Below are 21273 nucleotides of genomic sequence, written 5' to 3' on the forward strand. Positions count from 1 at the left end.
AATTACGATATTTTTATTTTACTTTTAAAAAACCTACGCTATTTTTTTTCTCATTTTTTCGTTGTTAATTTTTTTTTGTTCGCTCGTTCGTTCGCAAAGTGTTGCGCAAATAGAGGTTTCAATTTTTTACGTACGGGGGGGAGGGGGTGTGATCAAACTGGAAATTTAAATATCCAAGAGATAAACGTGTTGCCTATTTTGTAAATTGAAGGGGTAAACGTCGTTGTATGGGAACAAAGTTGAAATGAAGTACGTTGAGAAGTGGACGAAATTAGATCAAATGAGTTTTTGCAGAACTTTCCGAAATTGAAGTTGTGAATTTACCAATGTTTCTTTGGACTTACTACTTCCTCCATGGGCAAAAATTAGTTCAACTTCATAGTCAGAGAGCTCGCATAAGGATCCATTGCACTCCCCCCCTCGATCCACCGGGACAACTTTTTTCTTGAAGTGAGGGTCCTAAGAAACATTTCTAGCCCTTGTCCTCAAAAAATAAGTGGCCCTACTTACAAAATGGCCGCCATTTTGATTGACAGGTCAGCCGAAATCGCAGATTTTGCGTTCCAACATAGGACTTGCACGAAATTTTTTAAACCGTGCAAAGGTAGATCGACAGATCAGGCAGAAATTCATCACGTGTCAAAATTTCAAATGCTGAAGTGCATTTTTCGATTTTTGGTGAATTTTTGAAAACCAAATTTAGGTCAAAAATTGAGGGAAAAAACAAAATTCAACCATATTGACCAAGAAAGCTGAAATTTGGGATATACCCTATTTTCGATATGCCAACTCGATTAGAAACGGTTTCAAACCGTTTTGAGCAGTTCTGGAGCCTCCAGTAGATTTTCGAAACTCGAAATTCCTACAACATTTCATTAAATGGAGTTGGAAAGCCGAAATTTATTCTGCAAACTAATTTCAATATGCTACGAAGTCAGTGTCAGTTGAATTTTAAGTCGTTTTGAAGCCTCCAGCGACTTTTCGAAAATTACTGGAGCCTCCAGTAGATTTTTGAAACTTGAAATTTCCCAAAATTTCATCAAATGGAGATGAAAAGCCAAAATTTATTCCGCAAACTAATTTTAATACGCTATCAAGTCGACATGCTGCTGAATTTCAAGTCGTTTTGGAGCCTCCAGCGACTTTTTGAAAGGTTATGGTGTTTTTTGGAAAATTGAATAGTTTGCAGAATGAATTTCGGCTTTCCATCTCCATTTGAACAAATTTTGGAAAATTTTAATTTCAAAAATCTACTGGAAGCTCCAAAACGACTTGAAATCCTCTGCAGTTGACTTCGTAGCGTATTGAAATTAGTTTGCAGAATGAATTTCGGAATTTCGAGTTTCAAAAATCTGCTGGAGGCTCCAGGACTACTCAAAACGGTTTAAAAGTGTTTCCAATCGATTTGGCATGTCGAAAATAGGATGTATCCCAAATTTCAGCTTTCTTGGTCAATTTGGTAAAATTTTGATTTTTTCGCTCATTTTTGGCCTAAATTTGATTTTCAAAAATTCACCAAAAATCGAAAAACGCACTTTAGCACTTGAAATTTTAACAGGTGATAAATTTTTGCTTGATCTTCCGATCTACTTTTGTACAGTTTAAAAAGGCGCAGGTGCAAAATGATTTTGGAAATATATGCCTACATCGATCGAAACTTTGATAGGGTCACAAAGGTGGTGAATATACATTTATCTTGGAGCGTTTTTTAGAAAATTGGAGAAATACCAAAATTCCCTGGAGGCTCCAGAACGGTTTGAAACCATTTCCGATCGACTCGACAGGTCGAAAATAGGATCCTAACCAAATTTTAGTATTATGTCAATTTTATTGAATTTTGATTTTTTTTACTCGTGTGATCAAGGGGCCAAATTTTAATTTTCAAAAAGTCTCCTAAAATCAAAGCGTCGAGCTATTTTGAAAATGGGAGGTTCTGAGGTTGAACTCCCTCCAATTGTGATTTATTGCAAAAATCCTAATTACACTTTTTCTAGTATTTTAGATTCAAAGATCAACAAAAAGCTAACTGAATTTTTTGTACCACTAAAGTGCCAATCAACTGAACAGTTTTTTAGTTGAACTGTGGACTACTAGCCACTCACTCGCCGCACCTTTTGACATTTTTTATACTATTGAACGTATAAAAAATTGAATTAGACTGGACCATATAATTTCGTCAATTGAGCTTAGCGAATATTGTTCAATGATTTTTTGACTTCTAATTAAAGAAATAGCAAATTTTGGTCGTTCACTTACCTCAGATAATCTGTCAAATCTAGCGAATAATTCGTTGAGTATTTTTACCAATTCGGAGGCCGAATACGTCGAAGATATTGCGGTGAAACCGACAATGTCAGCGTACAATATGCTGCAAAAAAAAAGAAGAAAAAAACGAACCAAAGTTAGCGAAAAAAATTGTAACATATTGGAAACATGCTACAGCTACACATAAACGTAAAAAGATGAAGAAGTTTTAGCGATAATTCGACGAAGTTGTTGTAGTGTGTATACTGCGTGTAGAGGTTCTTTTAACCAAAACGAGAGAGAGAGAGAAAAAAAAAAGGAGGAAGCTGGAGCGGTATGTACGATTTATTTTGAAGATTCAGCTAAAATGTGTTGCGTATAGTCGATGAAAGGACCCAACCAGTAAGAAAATATCGACTGTGGCATGAAATTTTCGTATACTTGCGCGTCTATTGAGCTAGAGAGATTTCAAAAGGTCAAAGTGAATTTCACAAATGGCGAATTGCTTTTAGCGTATTTTATTCTCAAGGCGGGAATACTACAGACGACGAATTCGATGACTGTGAAAATAAAAGGGCGAGCGTGCCTCGTCTTGAATCTCTCTGGTAGGGTTTAAGTGATACTTTCCTTTACGTATACATGATCTGTAAATTAAATACTCGTGTAATTGGAATGAGGATTTTTCCCATCTTCTATTAGTCGGCGAGTCAAAATAAATCTGCTTTTTACAACGCACGAAATAATTCCGATTCGAACGAATCATTTCGGTTTGCTTGTAACAGACACTCGAGAAAAAGTTATCAAGATTATAATGGTATAGCCATAAGTAAGGGTTTCGGATTAATCGAATCCGGAGAGCCGAAGCCAATCCGGATGAGTTGCACTTTTAAGGTAAACCAAGCGAGTTGGGATGTGTTGGCGTGTATCCAGGTTACCCGAGACACTGGCGGATTACACGAATTAAAAGCTTAAATGTATACTTTGTCCATTTCACCTCGACCAAGACCCTGGAGCTGGGAAGTGCTACGTCCAGTCTCCCGTCCGAATAGTTTCTCATTTATTTTTTGCACTCGAGCTGGGTTATGTTTTTCTGCGGTTTCGATCGTCGTCGTCGGCAACGCGACGAATAAATTAGCAGAGTTTGAGTATATACTGAAGCGAAATGTATCGCGAGTAATGGTTATGAAGAGAGAGGAAATTTTATGTACGTCGTCGCGAGTAATGTTGTGTGAATTTATGTAGTTGGAGCTGGATGCGTTCGGCTCGGTCTTATTAAGCGTCGTGTATTTCCTTTGGGGCGGAATTTTGTGTGCTTATGTACGAGGAAATGTCGTCTTTAACGAGATCAAATTTCGTAATTTGAACTCGATGCGCTGTATGCGAAGAAATATCGTACATTTATTGGAATTTCTTTCGACAGATTTATTTTATCGGATTGCGATGTTATTATCTCGTTTTTTGTGTGCAGAATGTGTCCTTTCTTTCGATTTGAGATGTGCAAGGGGGGGTGATGTTTCCCTTAACCTCGAATGAATAAAATCAGACGATTTTGTATTGACTTCAGAACTGCCATCAATCGATTTGGAAGATCTAAAAATGAATGTAGTAAACTCAAATTTCAGTTTTGATTTTCTATTGTGTTCGAAAGTATTGGTCTGTGAGGAAGAATTGAAAATGTTTTTTTTATGATAGGTACCAAAATAATATGTATGCTTAGATCTACCTGCTGTTGATATTCTCGAATAATTTCCTTGAACATTTTCAAATCAAATCAAATCAAAAGTTTATTGTTGCATTTGTTACAATAGGCAGCTGTGCTCCATAAATCGCAATTTGCTCATGTAGGTAAATTCGGTTCTTAATATTGGTATAATTTTTTTGTTTTCAGATTCAATCATAAAGTGTTTCGATGGGCACAAGTGTCGAATTGTTTCATTTTTTGGTGGATCCGTGCGACATCATGATTGTCATCATGATTTTTATGCGAGAATCATTCAGGTAACATTTTTTTTTTCTACGAGGGGTGTTCAGTAAAGACTCCGACAGCTATTCTTCTCGGGCGGGTAACACTGCAAACATATAAACCCATACACCGTTGGAAAGAGCGTCTCGAGACGAATCCATTGGTATTTTCACTTTCCATTTTTGGTGAATAGTTCGCGAAACACGGATGTTTGAACTTTGCCACGTAAAAATCGCCTCCGCACCTACGATTGCCGAGAACTTGAAAGTTCAAATTCAGTCTTTGGGGTCCTTTTTTGCGGCAAGACCAAGGTAAAGGTCGCAGGGAGCGAGGTCAGGTGAGTGCGGTGGGTAGGGGATCACCTGGATGCGGCGTTGGTCCAAAAACTCCTGCACTGCATCCGTGAAATGGGGCCTGGTGTTTCCTGGTGCAACTCCAACCGAGCACAAACACGAAAAACATGCTTAAAATGTGTGATGAGCGCTACCTATCGACAATTCTAGAGTTGTTGCGACCTCATGGACAGTTAGTCAAGCGTATTCCTGAATGATGGCAACAGCAGTGTTGAGTTTTGTCTCCATTATCTTGAGAACTCGCGCGCCAGGTTAGCCTTGCAGGTCAGCGCTTATTTCACTCTCTTTAAACTGTCAAAAACAATCCTAGCAGGTCGATCATTAAACAGTAGACTCAGAGAAAGCCCCACATGAGAAGATATGGCAGAAGATTCTTAACCAGAAGAGTGGCGAACCGAAGAAAATTTCAGAAGTGAACGATTGGAGTGTCCCTGTGACAAACTGGATAATTTTTGCGATTCGGTCCAGGGGTCATCTCTTCGCGGGTTCACGCACAGTCCGCATATTAAGCCGGGCCATCGGCCTGTTCTGTCGGTGTTGAGGTTCTCCTCTGTTCTGTTGAGTGGAAAGGTTCTGGTTTGGAAACAGGTTCGCGAGATCGGAAAGCTGATGAACTCGGGTCAAAAACAAAAAATGAAGAATTGAAAATCAAGAATCAAAATCGTTGTAACAGCAAGACGAATTCTCCGTAGAGAAATCAGATAATGATGTACTTCGTGGTGGATTGCTTAAAAAAATGTCGGAGGATTGCAACCCAATCACTTGGAAAATTTTTTAGCACCGGAGGTGTCTCTAGAAGGGAAACATGGCTACCCAAATAAGCGAAATTTTTGGGAAAATCGTGGTTTTTTTCGCTCCGGCCCCCAACCAATCTGTGTTGGAAAAACATAACAGGAAGAACATCTTATCCAACGGCAGCCAAATCAACATTCAGCAGATTCGCATGCATTTCGTGGGTCAAATTATTACGTGGTGACTTCGCATCTCGTTGAGATAATTAGGAAGTCTACGATAGGTTAACGATGAACTTTTAGGCAAATGAAAATTATCTAATATTTTCTGAAAGGTTTAATACCTCTTCGGGGCTTCTAAGAGTCATTCTCAATTTGTTACAAGAAGTCTTTTGTATTTTTGAGGGCTTCAGGAAATGATACTGTTAATGAAATACTTGTTGGTAGATGAGTTCAGGTTTTGTGGAAATAATTTCTAGTGAGTGGAATTACTCGTATTGTATGTATGTTGAACATGGGTAAATTTACTACTTACTATTAGTTGCTTATACTCGTACCTAAGTTATTTCAACTGGATAGTGACGTTGATGAAGTATAATTTCAGGGATTGTAAGACCTGAGAAATTCTGTTTGCGAATTATTAAAGATGCTATACGTTTTTTTATACAAACCAATAAAATAATACGCGTATTTTAGTTCCAAATGCTGTTGTACATAAAGAATCCCCCTAATTCCATATCAACTGGAATTCTGATAAATATGTTGCCATTACCTAATTAATTTATTAAATCAGTTAATTTCATTCGGTCTCTTTCGAAAATTGTACAAGATTACATTTTGAATCAGAAATTTTCATTTTCATGCGTTATTTGCCACCTCCCCCCCCCCTCTCTCTCACTAAGTCACTACACTTGATTTGTACATTTTGAAATTGTGAAATTTGAAAAATTGTACAAATGAAATTTGACCATACTGCGTGAGAACTTTTTTAATCTATGTACTTGGTATCTAATGGATATTTTGTTTGCAGGATTTTCAATGGTTTCTCCGTGAATTTTGGGCTCTTGGAAGTTCTGGGAAGGATGTCTAATCTATACAGTTCGTTCGATTCAAGTTGCAGGTTTTTTTATGGTTTCCTGATGATTTTTGGCAGAAGGCTAATGGAAGTTTGAAAGGATGTCTATTCTATGCCAGTTCACGTGTAATGCAGCTGCTGACAAAATGACGAACCAGTCCAGTGATTATGTTCAACTATTCAAGGTGAGTACTAAGTAACATTAATTAATAGATTAATTTTTTATTTTTTAAACCTGGAATCTCTTCCCTTTTACGAATTAATCATTCACCTTTCGCTGGAAATTTCCAATGATTGGGGGGGGGGGGGTATTTGGAACATTGTGTTGGCGTTTCTGGAGTGATTGACTTTTAGATGATTTTGCAATTTTTTCTCGTCATTCTTCCAAATTGAAAATTTTTTTTTTGAAGTCATCAAAGGAGGAATTTTGATTATAACTTTTAAGGAGATGTTTTTAAAACGAAAGCCGAGCAAAATTGTACCTATTTTTAGAATTCTGCAGATACTCTGATCATAAATGTCGGCTGTTTACAAACACTACACATAGATAATATTACTTAATCGATACCAAACCAACGCTTAATTTTTCGTTGACATTAATGGCACGACATTTTGCCTACCCATCCCCTTTCCATTTAGATCGCATCTCATAAATTCCCTTCTATTCGAACGATAGTTGAGCCATATAGAGAAAAATGTTTTATTTATTAGTAGGGTGCGGCATTATATGCAAATGCATATTTTGCAGGTGATCTCAGATTCTAAAAGTAATGGAAGCATTTTACGTTTCAGGGAAATCCCTGCATTTTAAGCCCAATTTCATTTTACATATTTTACATATTTTGGGAAAAAACGTGTATTTTTGCATATTTTGAGTATTTTTTATACATTTTTCACACATATTTTCACATATTTTGTCAAATTGAAAAATTGCTCAAAAAACGGTCATTTTACACATTTTTACTCTCGGAAAAAATTGTATTGAAAAAAAAATTTTTAATAAAAAAAATGTTTAAAAAAATGTTTTCTCTGCGAATTTGAATTTTTGTTCTTTTTTTCATTTTTCTTTGGTGTTCAGACTTTGAGTAAAATTTGGACAACAATTTTGAACGCGGTTTTCGAACAGCTACGAAATGACACCCATATCAAAGTTGCATATTTTTTACATATTCCAACAAAAAACGCATATTTTGGCCATATTTGGGGTAAAAAAGGTCGCATATTTAATGCATATTTCAGCCTTTTTACTCACATATAATGCCGCACCCTATTTATTAGTATGCTTCAAATTGACCTTTACGTCATCTAAGCGTGACATTTTCCGACTTCTGTGTATATTCGTATAATAATCCTAATCCCTCTGTTTTTTTTTTTTTTTTGTGAAATATTTAAAAAGAGTTCGAAAAAAAGGTGAATTGATTAATAATCGAAGTTACATTTGTGTGATAATCGAAAAAAAACAAACCCAGTCATTAATGTAGCTTTCTACGCTCGATCTACTGTCGATGAAAGTCTAATTTAGAAAATTGTAAAGGCTATAGGCATATTACCTAGAAGAATTAGGTATATTATAGACGAGTGTTTGGGGGTGTGCATTGTCTCTATTCGTAACATGTACCACTACCCTTATTCCTACGTTATCTGCGCATACATTACATATACACACCCATCCGAATAGAGGCATTTATTTTGAAAAATAAACCTCCGTCAAACGAACGATTACCGGTGAAACTTTCAAGCGGAAATCAGTACCGTATACGGGGCTCTTTTTTATTATACAAAACAACACCATACGTAAGGGCGTTCCCTCGCTCGGTCGGGAAAAAACAGTGGAAAAAATATCGTTCGACGATCCAACAAATTTTTCTAATTAACGTTGTAAATACAGTGTACTTTTTTCAGTATTTTTTTTCATTTTGTCCTCCATCTCCTTGGAAGTCATTTCTTCCTTTTAGCTTCATTAATAAAAGAAAGCTTTTGCTTTGTAACACCGATCTAAAAAAGAAAAAATTTTCAACTCGTGGTACCAGTTAACGACGACGAGAATAAAAAAAAAACTTTGAGAAGTAAGGGTATTTTTTTTCTATCGTTTCGAGAATATTGAAAGGATTATGTCGCCTTGCGCTTATCGCTTTTTCAAGTTTTGTGTTTTCTTCGTATCGTTCGTATGAGAGTAAATTTTTAATTGGGGAATATTTCTTTTTAGGGTTGTGTAAAAAATTTACTCGTAAGATTTTGCTCATCCAAAGGGCTTTTACTCCCACTTGGTGAAAAAAGATAATTTTTTGAAACATATTTTCAAATTTTGAACTCATTATCGTAGACCTGGTTCCCAAAAAATTATGCCCTCTCCCCTGTAGATACTTTTTGTTGGTATTAATACATATTTTGACGATTTCAAAGCACGACACCTGAAAACCTAACAATGTGTATAAAAAGGAGACATGGAGGGAAAAAATGAAATACATGTGTTCCGATGTATAGGTACCTCACCTTTATCGTCGTCGCAATTCGATAAAAAAAAAGCTAAAGCTTTTTAAATAACATCGTCGATAAAATGAAAAATTGAGAAATGTGTCAAATGTAATTGCGTCGCCGATTTTCTCATAAGAACATTCCAGCTTCTGTGTTCGCTGTCCGCTTCATCATACTCGTCCTCGAAAGACAAAAGTGAATGATTTTTATTAATGGCAATTCGTTCGTTCGTTCTTTCCTTTTTCTTTTCCTTTTTTTTTACCCCGGTTACATTGTAAAAAGTGAAACAATGACGTAATAGGTATACGATATAATAAACGGATATAACGATTTTTTTTATAGCAGCGAAAACGATATCGCAAAAAAAAAGAAAAAAAACCTAAAAATTAAAAAACTTTTATGCCTTAAAAAAATGTTGAGTGTACGTAGAACTTCTCTTTGTCATAGTGCGTTGTAAAAGGAAGAGACATCGAGGCTCGGGTATCTTCTGCTTTTAAAGTTTTTAGGTATATACTCTTCATTACTCTTCGTTTAAATTGGGGCCAGCACTTGTTTGGTGTTAATTGAAAGTTTTTCTTTCGCTCGCTTATTTTTTTAATCTTCTTCCTTTTTCTCCAGAAAAAAAAGATTCGATGGCGTATTTATAATATTTATAAGCTCGAGACATAATTTAATTTTAAAACGAAATGATGCGATTTTTTAGTGGTAAAAAAGACGCGAAGATGACGTGAACTTCGACGATAAATCGATTGCGGTAAGGCAAAGGGAAAGGATGTTCGGTCCTTGTGCTCGTCACGTCTGTTCGTGCAGCAAAACTACTTAGCTGTCGAGTAAGAGCGAAGATGTATACTGGAATCGTTTTATAGTAGTTATAACCGATAACTTTATTTAGATCTAAATTGAAGTCGACGTAAATGTGTCAACGAATAGAAGAACAGCGAAGAGGAGAGGAATCATCTTTTTATAGTACACGAGTACGAGTAGTTAAGTTACGACGATATGATGACAAAGCACGTGACAGTGGCGAGAATTTCGTCGTGTACGTTATTCCTTTTCTACGATGTACGAGTACAATACACTTGAGATAGTTTGCCAACTTGGGTTTCGATGTGTAATTGGGCGAATCGAATTTTTTTCCCTGAAAGTTGGATGGATTGTAACTTGAAAGTTGAATGTGAATTTCGAAACGATTCAATGCGAGCGATGCAACGTGATGAAAATTTCATTCTTTTGGTATTTTTTTTTTTTTGAATCGATATTTTTATTTGGATGAACGTTCTTGGATTTTTCATATTTTCAAGAAATTAGTTGATTAAATTGGCTTAGAAGAACTCAAAAATAAATGCATTCGATCTATAGGGAGAACAAAATTGCTTTCCCAATCCCATTTTTCAAAAATTAATCTCAAATCTTGAAAAAACTGTTCTTGGTTTACGTAGGTAACTAAAATTCAGGAGATTTTATTTTCAGGTTGTGCAAGAATCCGATCTGTGCTGTTTTTTTTATTTGATTTTTTAAAAGCATTATATTATGTATTTTTTCTCATAATTTTTTTTAGTTGTCTTCTTCAAAAATGTTGACCCTCCTCCTCCCAAGAAAAATTGAAATCGGAAAAAATATTTTGCTGAAAATCAGGCATTTCATGTCGTTCTTCTTTTTCGACACCTTATGTGAAATGATTGTACATATTTTGTGCCTTCCCTTCATTCTGAATTTCAAATAGGTAATTATTTTTTTGAATGTTTGTAATTTTTGATTTTTTTTTTGCAGTTTTGGAAGACATTTTTTCAAGTAAACTTTTGAAATCTTTCAAAAAAAAAAAAAAAAATTAAAAAATGTAGTTTGATTACTTGCTGGGTTGGAGACAATTCTTATCAAAAATTTCGTTATTAGATTTGTGATTCGAATCATACGTACAAATTGTAAGCCACGAATCACGTTCACGAATCATATTGTTTTTGCTCCTCATGTTTCAAGCAATTGTTCCAAAGTTTACCTCAATTTCACAAAATGTCATCATTTTTGGGCACTTTTTAGTCAATTTCATGCCATTTTCCAGTTTTTGTTATGATTCGTGTAATTTTTGCCAACCCAATTTAGAGGCATTTTATTGTTAGATCAAATTAATTTATTGGTATCTGATTGAAGGGCTCGGGGTAAAAAATGAGTCAGCTGTATTTTTTGTTTTTTGTGGAAAATTAAGAAAAAAAGTTCACGTTTGAAATTTTTGATAACTTTGGATGAAATTTGGCATGAAGAAACCCCCCCTTCCCCTCCCCTTCCATCCATGCTATATTTCGTCCAAAGCAATCAAAAACGTGAAACTATTACTCGATTTCCCATAAAAAAAATGAAAAATACAGCTGACTCGTTCTGACCCCAGCCCTTCAGGTGTTTCATTTAGGCTATTTTTTCGAAAGGAGGAGTATCGATAAGGCCATTTTTTGGGCCCGGACAATTATCGATTCGACCACTATTAAAATGTTGTAATAAATATCCCAAATACAAATCCGTAGTTAGTTAACTCAAAATGACAAATTTTTTGAGCTCCAGGGGTTCTCAAAGTTGCGAATAAAAACATGATTTTAGGAACCACTGAGTATTATTTTCAAAACCTTTTTTAGCGTAATATATCTGTTTGAACCTAATAAACGTTATGCGAGGTGATTTTTTTTATTTTCGACCCTCGGGGGCAGAAATTGGGGGGTTTTGATTTTTTGAAAATTTTGGAACCACCATTTTGAACCTACCCCTTTGAACCTCGCTAAAAAGCTCTTTACAGGTTATTAGTATCCAAAAGACCTCCATCATAACAAATTTTTAACTCAATAAAATTTTGCGCTGGTACTCAAAAATTCAATTTTCCAATTTTTCGTGATTCCGATATTTTGGGAACCCCTGGAAAAATAAAAACCTGCGATTTGCGCCAAACGTAACGTTTTGAGGTATATATTCAATTACCCAGATGAAAACGTTTATTTAAGCTCCCTGTTTATTCGTAATTTTGAACCCTATTTTCGGAGCCCCAACTTTAGGCACCCCTAAAAAAAGGCATTTATGCATATCTTTTCAAACAAATTGAAAAATTTACATTTGAAACACTCTAGCAAGTGCTCGATAATTTTTCATTTGATTTTTCTTGTAACTCTCAAAATTGAGCTTTTTTTGGCCAAATTCTTAGATTTAACTCTTCGAAAAGACGTGAAAATAACGGTATCGCGATTTCAACGAAGTAAAAATGTCAGAATTTGACCCCAAATAGCTCAATTTTGGAAGTTACAGGAAAAATCAAATGAAAAATTATCGAGTACTTGCTAGTGTGTTTCAAATGTAAATTCTTCAAATTATTTGAAAAAATATGCATAAACGCCTTTTTTAGGGGTGCCTAAAGTGGGGGGCTCTAAAAAAGGGTTCAAAATTACGAATATAGAGAAAGCTCAATTAAACTTTTCAATCATGATAGTTGAATATATGCCTCAAACGTTACGTTTAGCGCAAATTGCCAGTTTCTAGTTTTCCAGGGGTTCCCAAAATATCGAAATTACAAAAAATTGGAAAATTGGATTTTTGAGTACCAGCGCAAAATTTTATTGAGCTCAAAATTTGGTAGGATGGAGGTCTTTCGAATACTAATAAACTGTGAAAAGCTTTTTAGCGAGGCTCAAAGGGGTAGGTTCAAAATGGTGGTTCCAAAATTTTCCAAAAAACAAAACCCCCCAATTTTTGCCCCCGAGGGTCGAAAATGAAAAAATCACCTCGCATAACGTTTATTAGGTTCAAACAGATATATTACGCTGAAAAAGTTTTTGAAAATAATACTCAGTGGTTTCTAAAATTCTTTTTTTATTCACAACTTTGGGAACCCCTGGAGCCCAAAAAATGGTCATTTTGGGTCAATTAACCACAGATTCGTATTTGAGACATTTATTACAACATTTTAAGAGTGGTTGAGTCGATAACTGTCCGGGCCCAAAAAATGGCCTTATCGATACTCCTCCTTTCGCTCAAGTTTTGAGGAATTTTTTCAATTTTTGGTTGTTTTTAATTGTTTTTGTTTCTTGCCATTTTAAGAAGTATCGATGTGGTTTTATGCAATTTTTTCAAAATTTTTGAAGTTTTTTGGGATCACTTTTTCAGTAATTTTTATACCTACCTACTAATTTTAGAGTTTTTCTGAAAGACTTCGTTCAAATTTTTTGATGGCCAATTTTTCGTAATTTTCTACCTTGTTTGATATTTGGCATTTTTGCAATATTTTACTTACGTAAATTTGAGGTATTTAATCAAATTTCAATCATTTTGTAGTATTTTTTATGGCATTTTAGCGACTTTTTGAGCAATTTTCGTGAAGTTTGCTGAATTGTGCTGATTTTTTATGAGTTGATGATGATGATTTTCAATAATTTCGGGAAGTCAGTTTGACAAATTTTGTTCATATTTTCTATTTTGTCACAATTTTATGTAATTTTGAGAATATATTTAATTATTTTTAGCAATCAAGGTGATTTTTGCCAGATTTTAGCGAACTTTCAAGACATTTTATTTTTTCTAATACTTGATTTTGCACATTCTTTGTCAGTTCATGGTAATTTTCGCTGAGACGTCAATGTAGCAATTTTCATATCTCCGCATTTTTGAAAAATTTTCATTCAATTTTGAGAATATTTGATCAACTTTTGGCAATTTTCAATAATGCAAGTGATTTATAAAAAATTTCACCCACATTCTATGACATTTGATTGTTTTCTAATACTTATTCCATAAAATGTTTAACACTAGACTGTGAGTGATTTCAACACTGGAATTTTCTCATATTTTGCATTTTTCCCCTTGTATTTTCGGAATTTATACCTCTGAAGAGAAGTGCACTGAAATCCTTGAAATCGAAATTCAGCCCTCCTCTCCCCCTCTAATTATAAATTTTCAAAGCTACTCTGATCCCAATTCGAATCTGAACCGAAAATTGTTAGCTGATTTAGCATAATTACAGGGTGTCTAACACTCCTATTTATCCTATTTATCCTACAAAAGTCCTTTTTTCTGCTTATGACACCTTTTTGTCCTTTTAGTGTCCTTTTTTTTAACAATTTTATCCAAAAGTCCTTTTTTTTCAAAGTGACTTCAAATTTTCAATTTTTCCCCCTTTTTTCCGGAATTTTGAACTTGTAGAAAAGGGCTCATTTGTCGACTTTCATAGAACTTGAATCACAAATTTTTGTGAGCTTTGGCCCTCGCTTCGCTCGGGCTATTTGCTCTTCTTTTTCCGATTAAATCACTTAGGTATTGTTCAAATTGAAGGGTTCCTTTCCAAGTCGGCCTAAGTCCATTTTTTTCGTTTCGAGAAAAACACAAATAAGTGTTTTTCTCGCCCTTCCGCTTCAATAATAAATGATGTGATTATATGGTTGTGAAGCTTGATCTTTCTGCTTTAAAGTACCGTATTGGTATTTTTTTAATTTTGCGTATTTTCAGCTCCAGAGCGCGTCAAACAGTCAGAAAAAGTGGACTTAGGCCCATTTGGAATTATCTGATGTTAAAAATTTCGAAAAAGAGCTGAAAAACGCGTTTTTTCAAAAAAAAATTCAAGAATCATTAATTTGATACATTTCTGAAACAATTTCATTCGAAGCACCTTCAAATTTTGTCTCTCGAAAATCGTTGAAAAACTTGAAAAAAAACCGGCACAACCGCACTTGTATACAAATACTCGTAAAAAATGGATTTAGGCCACTTTGGAATAATCAGCTGTTTTTTCGAGCCGGCAAAACAGCGCTCCTGAGCGAAAAAAGTAACGCCAGGTGTTGGGACAAGGTGATAAAGGTGTTAACCGACCTGTACCAGCAGATGGCGCTGCTAACTCAAAAATGATAAAAATGGACTTAGGCCGACTTGGAAAGGAACCCTTCAATTCAAGAAATGTTCAAAGTTTGATTCAGAAAAATAAACTCCTCCTTCCTTACAGATTTTTTTTGACTTCTCAGCAAAATATGAAATTTTGAAAAGTTTTAGCCTTGCTTCACTCGGGTTTGTTTGCTTTTCTTTTTCAAGTTTATATTTTTTCTTTTTCCTTTTTTTTGAATTGGAGTGTTGAATTATCATTTAAATTTTAAGATTTTGTTGCAAAATATAGGTAACTTATTGCACAAAAAAATATCGTTTTTATACCTCTCAAAATACTGAGTTTCTAAAGCTTTTTCCCCTGTTAGCTTTTCTTTTTCCAGTTTTAAATGTTCAAAAGAAAATCATAATTCAAATGTTAAAATTTTGAAGCAAAACATAAATGATTTATCACACAAACAAACTTTTTTTTTGTAGGTACCTCTCGAAATGCTGATTTTCGAAAGCTTTTGCCCTCGCTTCGCTCTGGCCCGTTTACTTTTCTTTTTACATTTTGAATATCATTCGAATACCGTCGTTTTTATGCCTTTCGGAATATTAATTTCCGAAAGCTTTTGCCATCACATTGCTCGTGCCCGTTTGCTTTTCTTTTTTCATTTTCAATTTTTCAAAAAAAAATCATTATTCGAATTTCAAAATTTTGAAGCAAAATAATATGCTTAGTAACTCATCACACAAGATGACATAATTTTTTATATCTTCCAAAATACCTTCTAATTTTTGAGAGCTTTTGCCCTCGCTTCGCCAGGGCCAGTTTGTTTCTGTTTTCCTTAATTAATAATAAATTCCGAACTTGAAGGAGAAATCTCGCCCACTCCCTCCCCCTCTTGAAAAATCCCAAGCGTTCAAAAACTGTCCTACTGAAGGTCCTGCTAAAATTCCTTTGGCTAAAAGCTTGAATGATAATTTTGAACCTCCTACCTTGAAACAAATTTTGACCCCCTCCCCCCACCTCCCACCACAAAAAATTCCATAAGTGATCAAAAAATGACCTGCTGAAAGTCCTACTAAAAGTCCTTTTTAAGTCCATTTTTTCATTTTGAAATGTTGTTAGACACCCTGTAATAGGAATCAGGATGTATATTTTTGAAATCCTGGATTCCAAATCTAGAAGTTGTTACATTATTTTCAAAAATCCCCCCCTCCTCCCTCGAAAAAGTACTTTACGCAGTTGTAATACGAGAATCGTAAAAATTCATCGATTTATCCTGCGATACAGTACATCGAAAAGCGTATCGAAAGGTTCGTATGTACTTAGGTATGTTTCGTTGAATATTATTCGAAATGATCGAATACGTACAACGAAGAATTGAGCTGTGCAACTGATACGAACTGAAGGCTTTTTCGTTAAAAATAAGTGAAACGCGAAGGAGAAGAGTGAAGAGTATCGTGTTCGATATAGATAATTTGAAACTTACCTTACGTTTTCGTGCCTACTCATGTATATCTTTTTGAATTGCGTGTCTAAAGCTGAACCCAAATCTTGTCTCATTTTTACGGCAACATGTCCCGGTAATACGGATAACAGCAGTCGTTCCTGTAAAGTTGAAAAAAAGTACTTTAGAAAATTTCTGTTACCGTATATCTGTATGCTTAGCCTTAGGTACGATAATTATTTGCGCAACGAAATTGAAAAAGAATAAATAATAAGGAAATGGAATCATTATAATTTGGTTTCGCAATATCCGGCCTAGTTTTTCTAGTTACTTTTCTGCTGTTTTTCCTCATTACGGTGTGTAGTAGGGTATGGTATGGTATTAAAATCGAGTGTTTTTCTTTCTCGCGTAAATTTTCTTTACGTGGAAGTACCATACTAATTCAAAGATGAGAGAATTTAGAAAGAACTATGCGAGGAGCATAACGTAAGAAGCGATGGCGAGATACGAGTAGGTAGCTCCCCTCCCCTTCTTCAACTCATCCCTAAAACTCGAACCAAGTTTAAAGTATCATTAGCGATGAGATCTTGTTAAAGTTTATCAAACAGTGGCGTTTAATGTCGTGAAAAAAAAGCAATACGAAGCGTAAAGCAACGTGCCTTTGCCGAAACGTCGAAGAATTTTTTTCCATTTTATTGGCAGGTGTCGATGTTATTGAATTTGACGCGATTTCTCTGCTCTTTTTTTTTCGCTTATTTGTTTTGTGTCATATTTTTTTTCAGGGTGGAGAATAACAAACGAGTTTATCTATTTTATTTATTTAGTCGAGTTGATACGACGAGTAGAGTTTTTATTAAGTATGCAAAGCAAAAGTGGTTGTTCTTTTTTTTTTCTGGTTTGAAACAAACAATTTAAATAAATGGAAACAATTCGAAACTGTTGGGAAAATTTTGAAGTGTACGAGTTTGAAAAGAGGTGTACCTTGATGAACGTGTTCGATGGGAGGAAAAGGTCAATGAAATGAGATTTCTTGGTTGTTTTTGATGAGCTAGAGTAGGTTGTATCTTCCTTTCACAGGCGAGATTTTTTAAAAGAAAAGTTTGGAAAATTAAAAAGTTTAAATTGCAGTAAGAAGACGCCGAGTTTGTAAAACACACAAAAGAACTACTACGTAACTAAACAGAAAATTAAGTTTCATGAAATTTTGTTGATTTCCAAGATAACGGCTCGAAATTTTACGTAGAAAATCAAGAAAAAACTTTACACGTTTTTTATTGCTAAAGTTTTTTTTTTTTCTAGGATGTCACTTTTTCAAAATTGAGATATTTATACGTGTTTTTTCCCATTTTTTTCTCTAAATTTTATTCGTTTTATGGGCGTTTTAGGGCAGTGAATTTATAGCAGTGGACATTTTTTTTTTTAGAAATTTGTGGTGATGCAAAAGATGCAAAAGAAATTTCAAAATTACTAAATTATCAAAATAAAGAATCTTAGCAAATGAAAGCTGATCTCGTATAGTCCTTCATTTTGTTTTTGATCTGTCGTATTCTGGAATAAAACCTTAACCGCTTCAACAGCAACTGTTCACTTTCAAGTTTCTAAGTTGGTAACAACGTGAAAGACTTTTTGAGTAGAACATACTTATTTTCGTGGAAATATGGGGTTTAGGTTGCGGTTACGTGGTGTTGACGAAAAGGGTATAATTTTGGCTTGAATTTTGGGTATCATTGAGGTTGGCGTAGAGGCTTTATTTAGATTGTGTAGTTCATAGCGGCCGTATTGTTTGTACATCGATGAAAGCGCATGAATTTCCCTGTTCATCATTTTGTATGCTGTATCGAACAATGTATTAGAGTTACTAACGTCGTCGTCGACGTCTCGTGATACATTTAAGACCTACTAACACTTTCAATTTAGATAATTAATGGTTCTTTGTGAAATAATTTACGATGTTGAGAACATTATACCGAGAATTGGTGGGTTGTTGTTTTCTGAAAAAGCGATTATTTTAGATTTTTAAGTGCGCAGGCTGTCCAGTCTTTAGCTGGGAAAAACTGAGAGAAGGCTGGAAAAATGTTGGAGAATTTTACAGACATCGAGTTAGGTTGTTTTTCAATTTTGTTCGAAGTGTGATGGAGCCTGGCAAAAAATTATCATCAAATGATCCATTTTAAGAACCCCTAAACTTGACAAAAATCAACTTTGAGCTTTTATGGATTAAACGGGATGATTTGGAGGAAGTACTAAGTATGTACAACACATCAAGAAACCACTTGACCCCCTTTCCCTCCTCCCTTCAATGAAAAGCAGTCTTATTTATGTGATTGAGCTCTCACCACGTTGAAAAGTATTGGCCGAAAATTTCAAACTTTTTCCCACGTCTTGTTGAGGTCATTCTTACTGGACACCCTGTTATGCCTACCTACTTATATTTTTTGAGATTAGTTTAGCAAGTTTCGTCTTTTAAATTATACAAGGTCGGCTGGATAGTTTTGGGACATTCTTCGCGCGTTCAATTTTGTATTAAAAGCGTAAAAATATAATAGTCTGTTGCCTGGCGAGCCTCGAAAGCATTTCAACTAAATCGATACTCTTACCTACTTGCGTATTTAACCGAACGATTAGAAGACCTTTAACTATATGAACTGTCCCACGCGATACAGTGGATATTTTTTTGCAAATTCATGTTCAATGGGAAGGTACTGGTAGTTAGCAGCTTACGAAGCCATTGCTGTTTTTTATTACCCAAAAGGGGAACTCTCGATACGAAAATATCCGCGTGTTTTGAAAACTCATATCTATCTATTGCAACGTGAGCTCAATATTTACGTATTTGTTTGTTCACATTGTTGAAGTGCTTTGTTTCAAAAATGAAAAATTGTCACTTGGACATGCTATAATGTGCATCGGTTTCATCTTTCGATAAATTGACGGGAAAAATACGCCCATTTGCGATATCTTCGGTCTTCAGATGTACGTACGTATTTTCGAGGTCGTTTGAAGTTTCGCAAGTGTTGTTATCAGCGTGTAATGTTCTTTATTAAAGGCTTTCGGTCGTGCTTCGCCTTTGGGAAATTTTATTAAAAATGAACGTTTAGTTATATCGAAGATATGGGAACTGTTGTTTGAAGTCTAAACTCTAAAACGTCGGTATAGCTGAACTTCGATTACGACGAGCCAAAGTTTGCTTACTGTTAGCTTTGCGTTGAGAAATAGACTAAACTCCGCGTATGGGGATTTTGGCTTTGCTATAATCGTGACGGAAGTAAGAGAAGCGGAGAGTATGAGGAAAACAACGTATATATATTTTGATACATTCGTTATGTATTTTTTTTAAATCTTTTGTGCGTATTTGTATTATATGAAAGTTGATAATTTCTTTGCCAGTTTTGAGTTTTGGAATTTGACGATGTAACCGAGTGGAAATAGCAGAGATAGCCGATAGGAGAGTTTCCAGCCTTTGATGAGAGGAAACTGATTCTTCTTTCCAGTTTTGTGTGATCGAAATTGTATGTTTTTTTATTTTGAGACGAAATGTACGAGTAGCTAATAGTGGTGTTTGAATTTTTGGAATCTAACATCTCTCACTTTTCTGGTGCAAAACAATTTGCCTGACGAATCTCGCGAATTGTGATGAGTTCTACATGATAAAGGCATTTCTGACTCCCGCCCCCTCCCTTCAGACAATTCTTATAATGTCCAAAGACTTCGAAAAAGCGAAAAGTTGGCGTATGAAATTTTGAACTCTCTTCTCCCCAATAAATTAGTCGTAAGCGTTCGAAAAATGTCCTGCCGAAAGTCCTCATTTTTCGTTTTGAAATTTTGTTGTACGTAAGTACCTACTCCTTGTATTTTGATTTGAAATGTGTTTTTTAAGAGGTATAAAACAGGTGTTGGTACTTTGATCTTAATAATTTCACTAATTCTCAAAACTTTTCTTCGAATTTTCTCCGAGCGAATATTTTGCCAGAATTTCGTTCGTTTCATGTCTACGGTGTTATGGAAAAGTTTGGTAGACAGACAAAAGCAAAAAACTTCCGTCTGAATTCTTGAAATTATTATGAGAATTTAAATTATCCGGCAAAAGTTTAGAAATTTATTGGTCGTATTTTGTGTTGTTTTTACTTTTTTGGAAGGGGGGGGGGAGTTCATTATTCGACACAAGCTCCTGGACAACTTTTTAAAAAGTCCTCAAAGTTCACACACACAAACACAAACACACACACACACAAAATAATTCATTAGAGGCACATGACATGAAATTTCGAAAAAATTTGATATGGGTATCGAAACAGGGTGTTTTCAGATCACTAGAGTCTATTTTAGCATTCGTATTCCCCTTGCTTGGCCTTGAAATGAGTCCTCAAAGGGGGGGGGTTCAAAACATGAAATGTTTTGAAAAATTCGACGTGGATATCGAAATATGTAGGAGTTTTTCGGGTCGCTGAAGTCAATTTAAGCAGTCATATTCCTCTATAATCTCAAAATGAACCCTCTATGGGGGGAGAACGTGAAATTTTGAAAAAATCAACATGAATATCGATGTATCTAACAATGAAAGTTGTGAAAGTAGTGATTTTAAAAATGGGTGGTGGAAGTAGTGAATAAGCAGTGAATTTAGTCAAAAAAGTAGTGAAAAAATGAAATAAAAAATTCACGCGCAACAAAAATGTTTAATCATTGAAAATTTTCCTGTGAAAAATTTGAATTGTTAGATTTTTTTGTGTGTCGGGAGGGGAACGGGTTCGAGTGGAGAGTTTTCTGAAAATTTGGTTGAAAAAAAGTAGTGAAAATGTATAGTGATTTTTTCAAAAAAAATTCCGTTAGATACTATGTTAGGGTATCTAACAGGTTAGTAAAAGTAATGAAAAAGTAGTGATTTTGAAAATGGGTAGTGAATAGTGATAGTAGTGAAAAAGTAGTGAATTTAGTCGAAAAGCCTGTGAAAAAGTGTAAAAATTCAAACGCAACAAAAACCTTCATATTATTGAAAAAATGTATTGAAATTATTGAAAAAATACTTTGTGCATCTACAAAATAATATTCTTCCAATTTCGATTCTTTTGAAAATTTTCCTGTGAAAGATTTGAGTTTGTTAAGTTTATGTGTGTGTGTGTGGGGGGGGGGGGGTCGAGTGGAGAGCAAGAAAGCAAGAAAA

At 34.8% G+C, this 21273-nt stretch overlaps 1 protein-coding gene and 1 long non-coding RNA gene across 2 annotated transcripts in view; one reads left to right on the top strand and one right to left on the bottom strand.

The window, feature by feature from the left end:
- Nucleotides 1-21273, bottom strand: part of Ac3 (Adenylate cyclase 3) — a 105728-nt gene that overhangs the window by 18251 nt on the left and 66204 nt on the right. The window contains exons 3-4 of the mRNA XM_065370793.1: nt 16158-16276; nt 2257-2368 (exon numbers count right to left, since the gene is read on the bottom strand). Coding sequence (XP_065226865.1) covers nt 2257-2368; nt 16158-16276 — 231 coding nt within the window. The remainder of the gene's footprint in view (nt 1-2256; nt 2369-16157; nt 16277-21273) is intronic.
- The window catches only part of LOC135850083 (uncharacterized), a 62724-nt gene continuing 47776 nt past the window's right edge, over nt 6326-21273 (top strand). Inside the window, exon 1 of the long non-coding RNA XR_010559650.1 lies at nt 6326-6551. This is a non-coding gene — a long non-coding RNA (uncharacterized LOC135850083). The remainder of the gene's footprint in view (nt 6552-21273) is intronic.

This window comes from Planococcus citri, chromosome 1 (genome assembly GCF_950023065.1).
Source record: "Planococcus citri chromosome 1, ihPlaCitr1.1, whole genome shotgun sequence".
NCBI classification, from domain to species: domain Eukaryota; kingdom Metazoa; phylum Arthropoda; class Insecta; order Hemiptera; family Pseudococcidae; genus Planococcus; species Planococcus citri.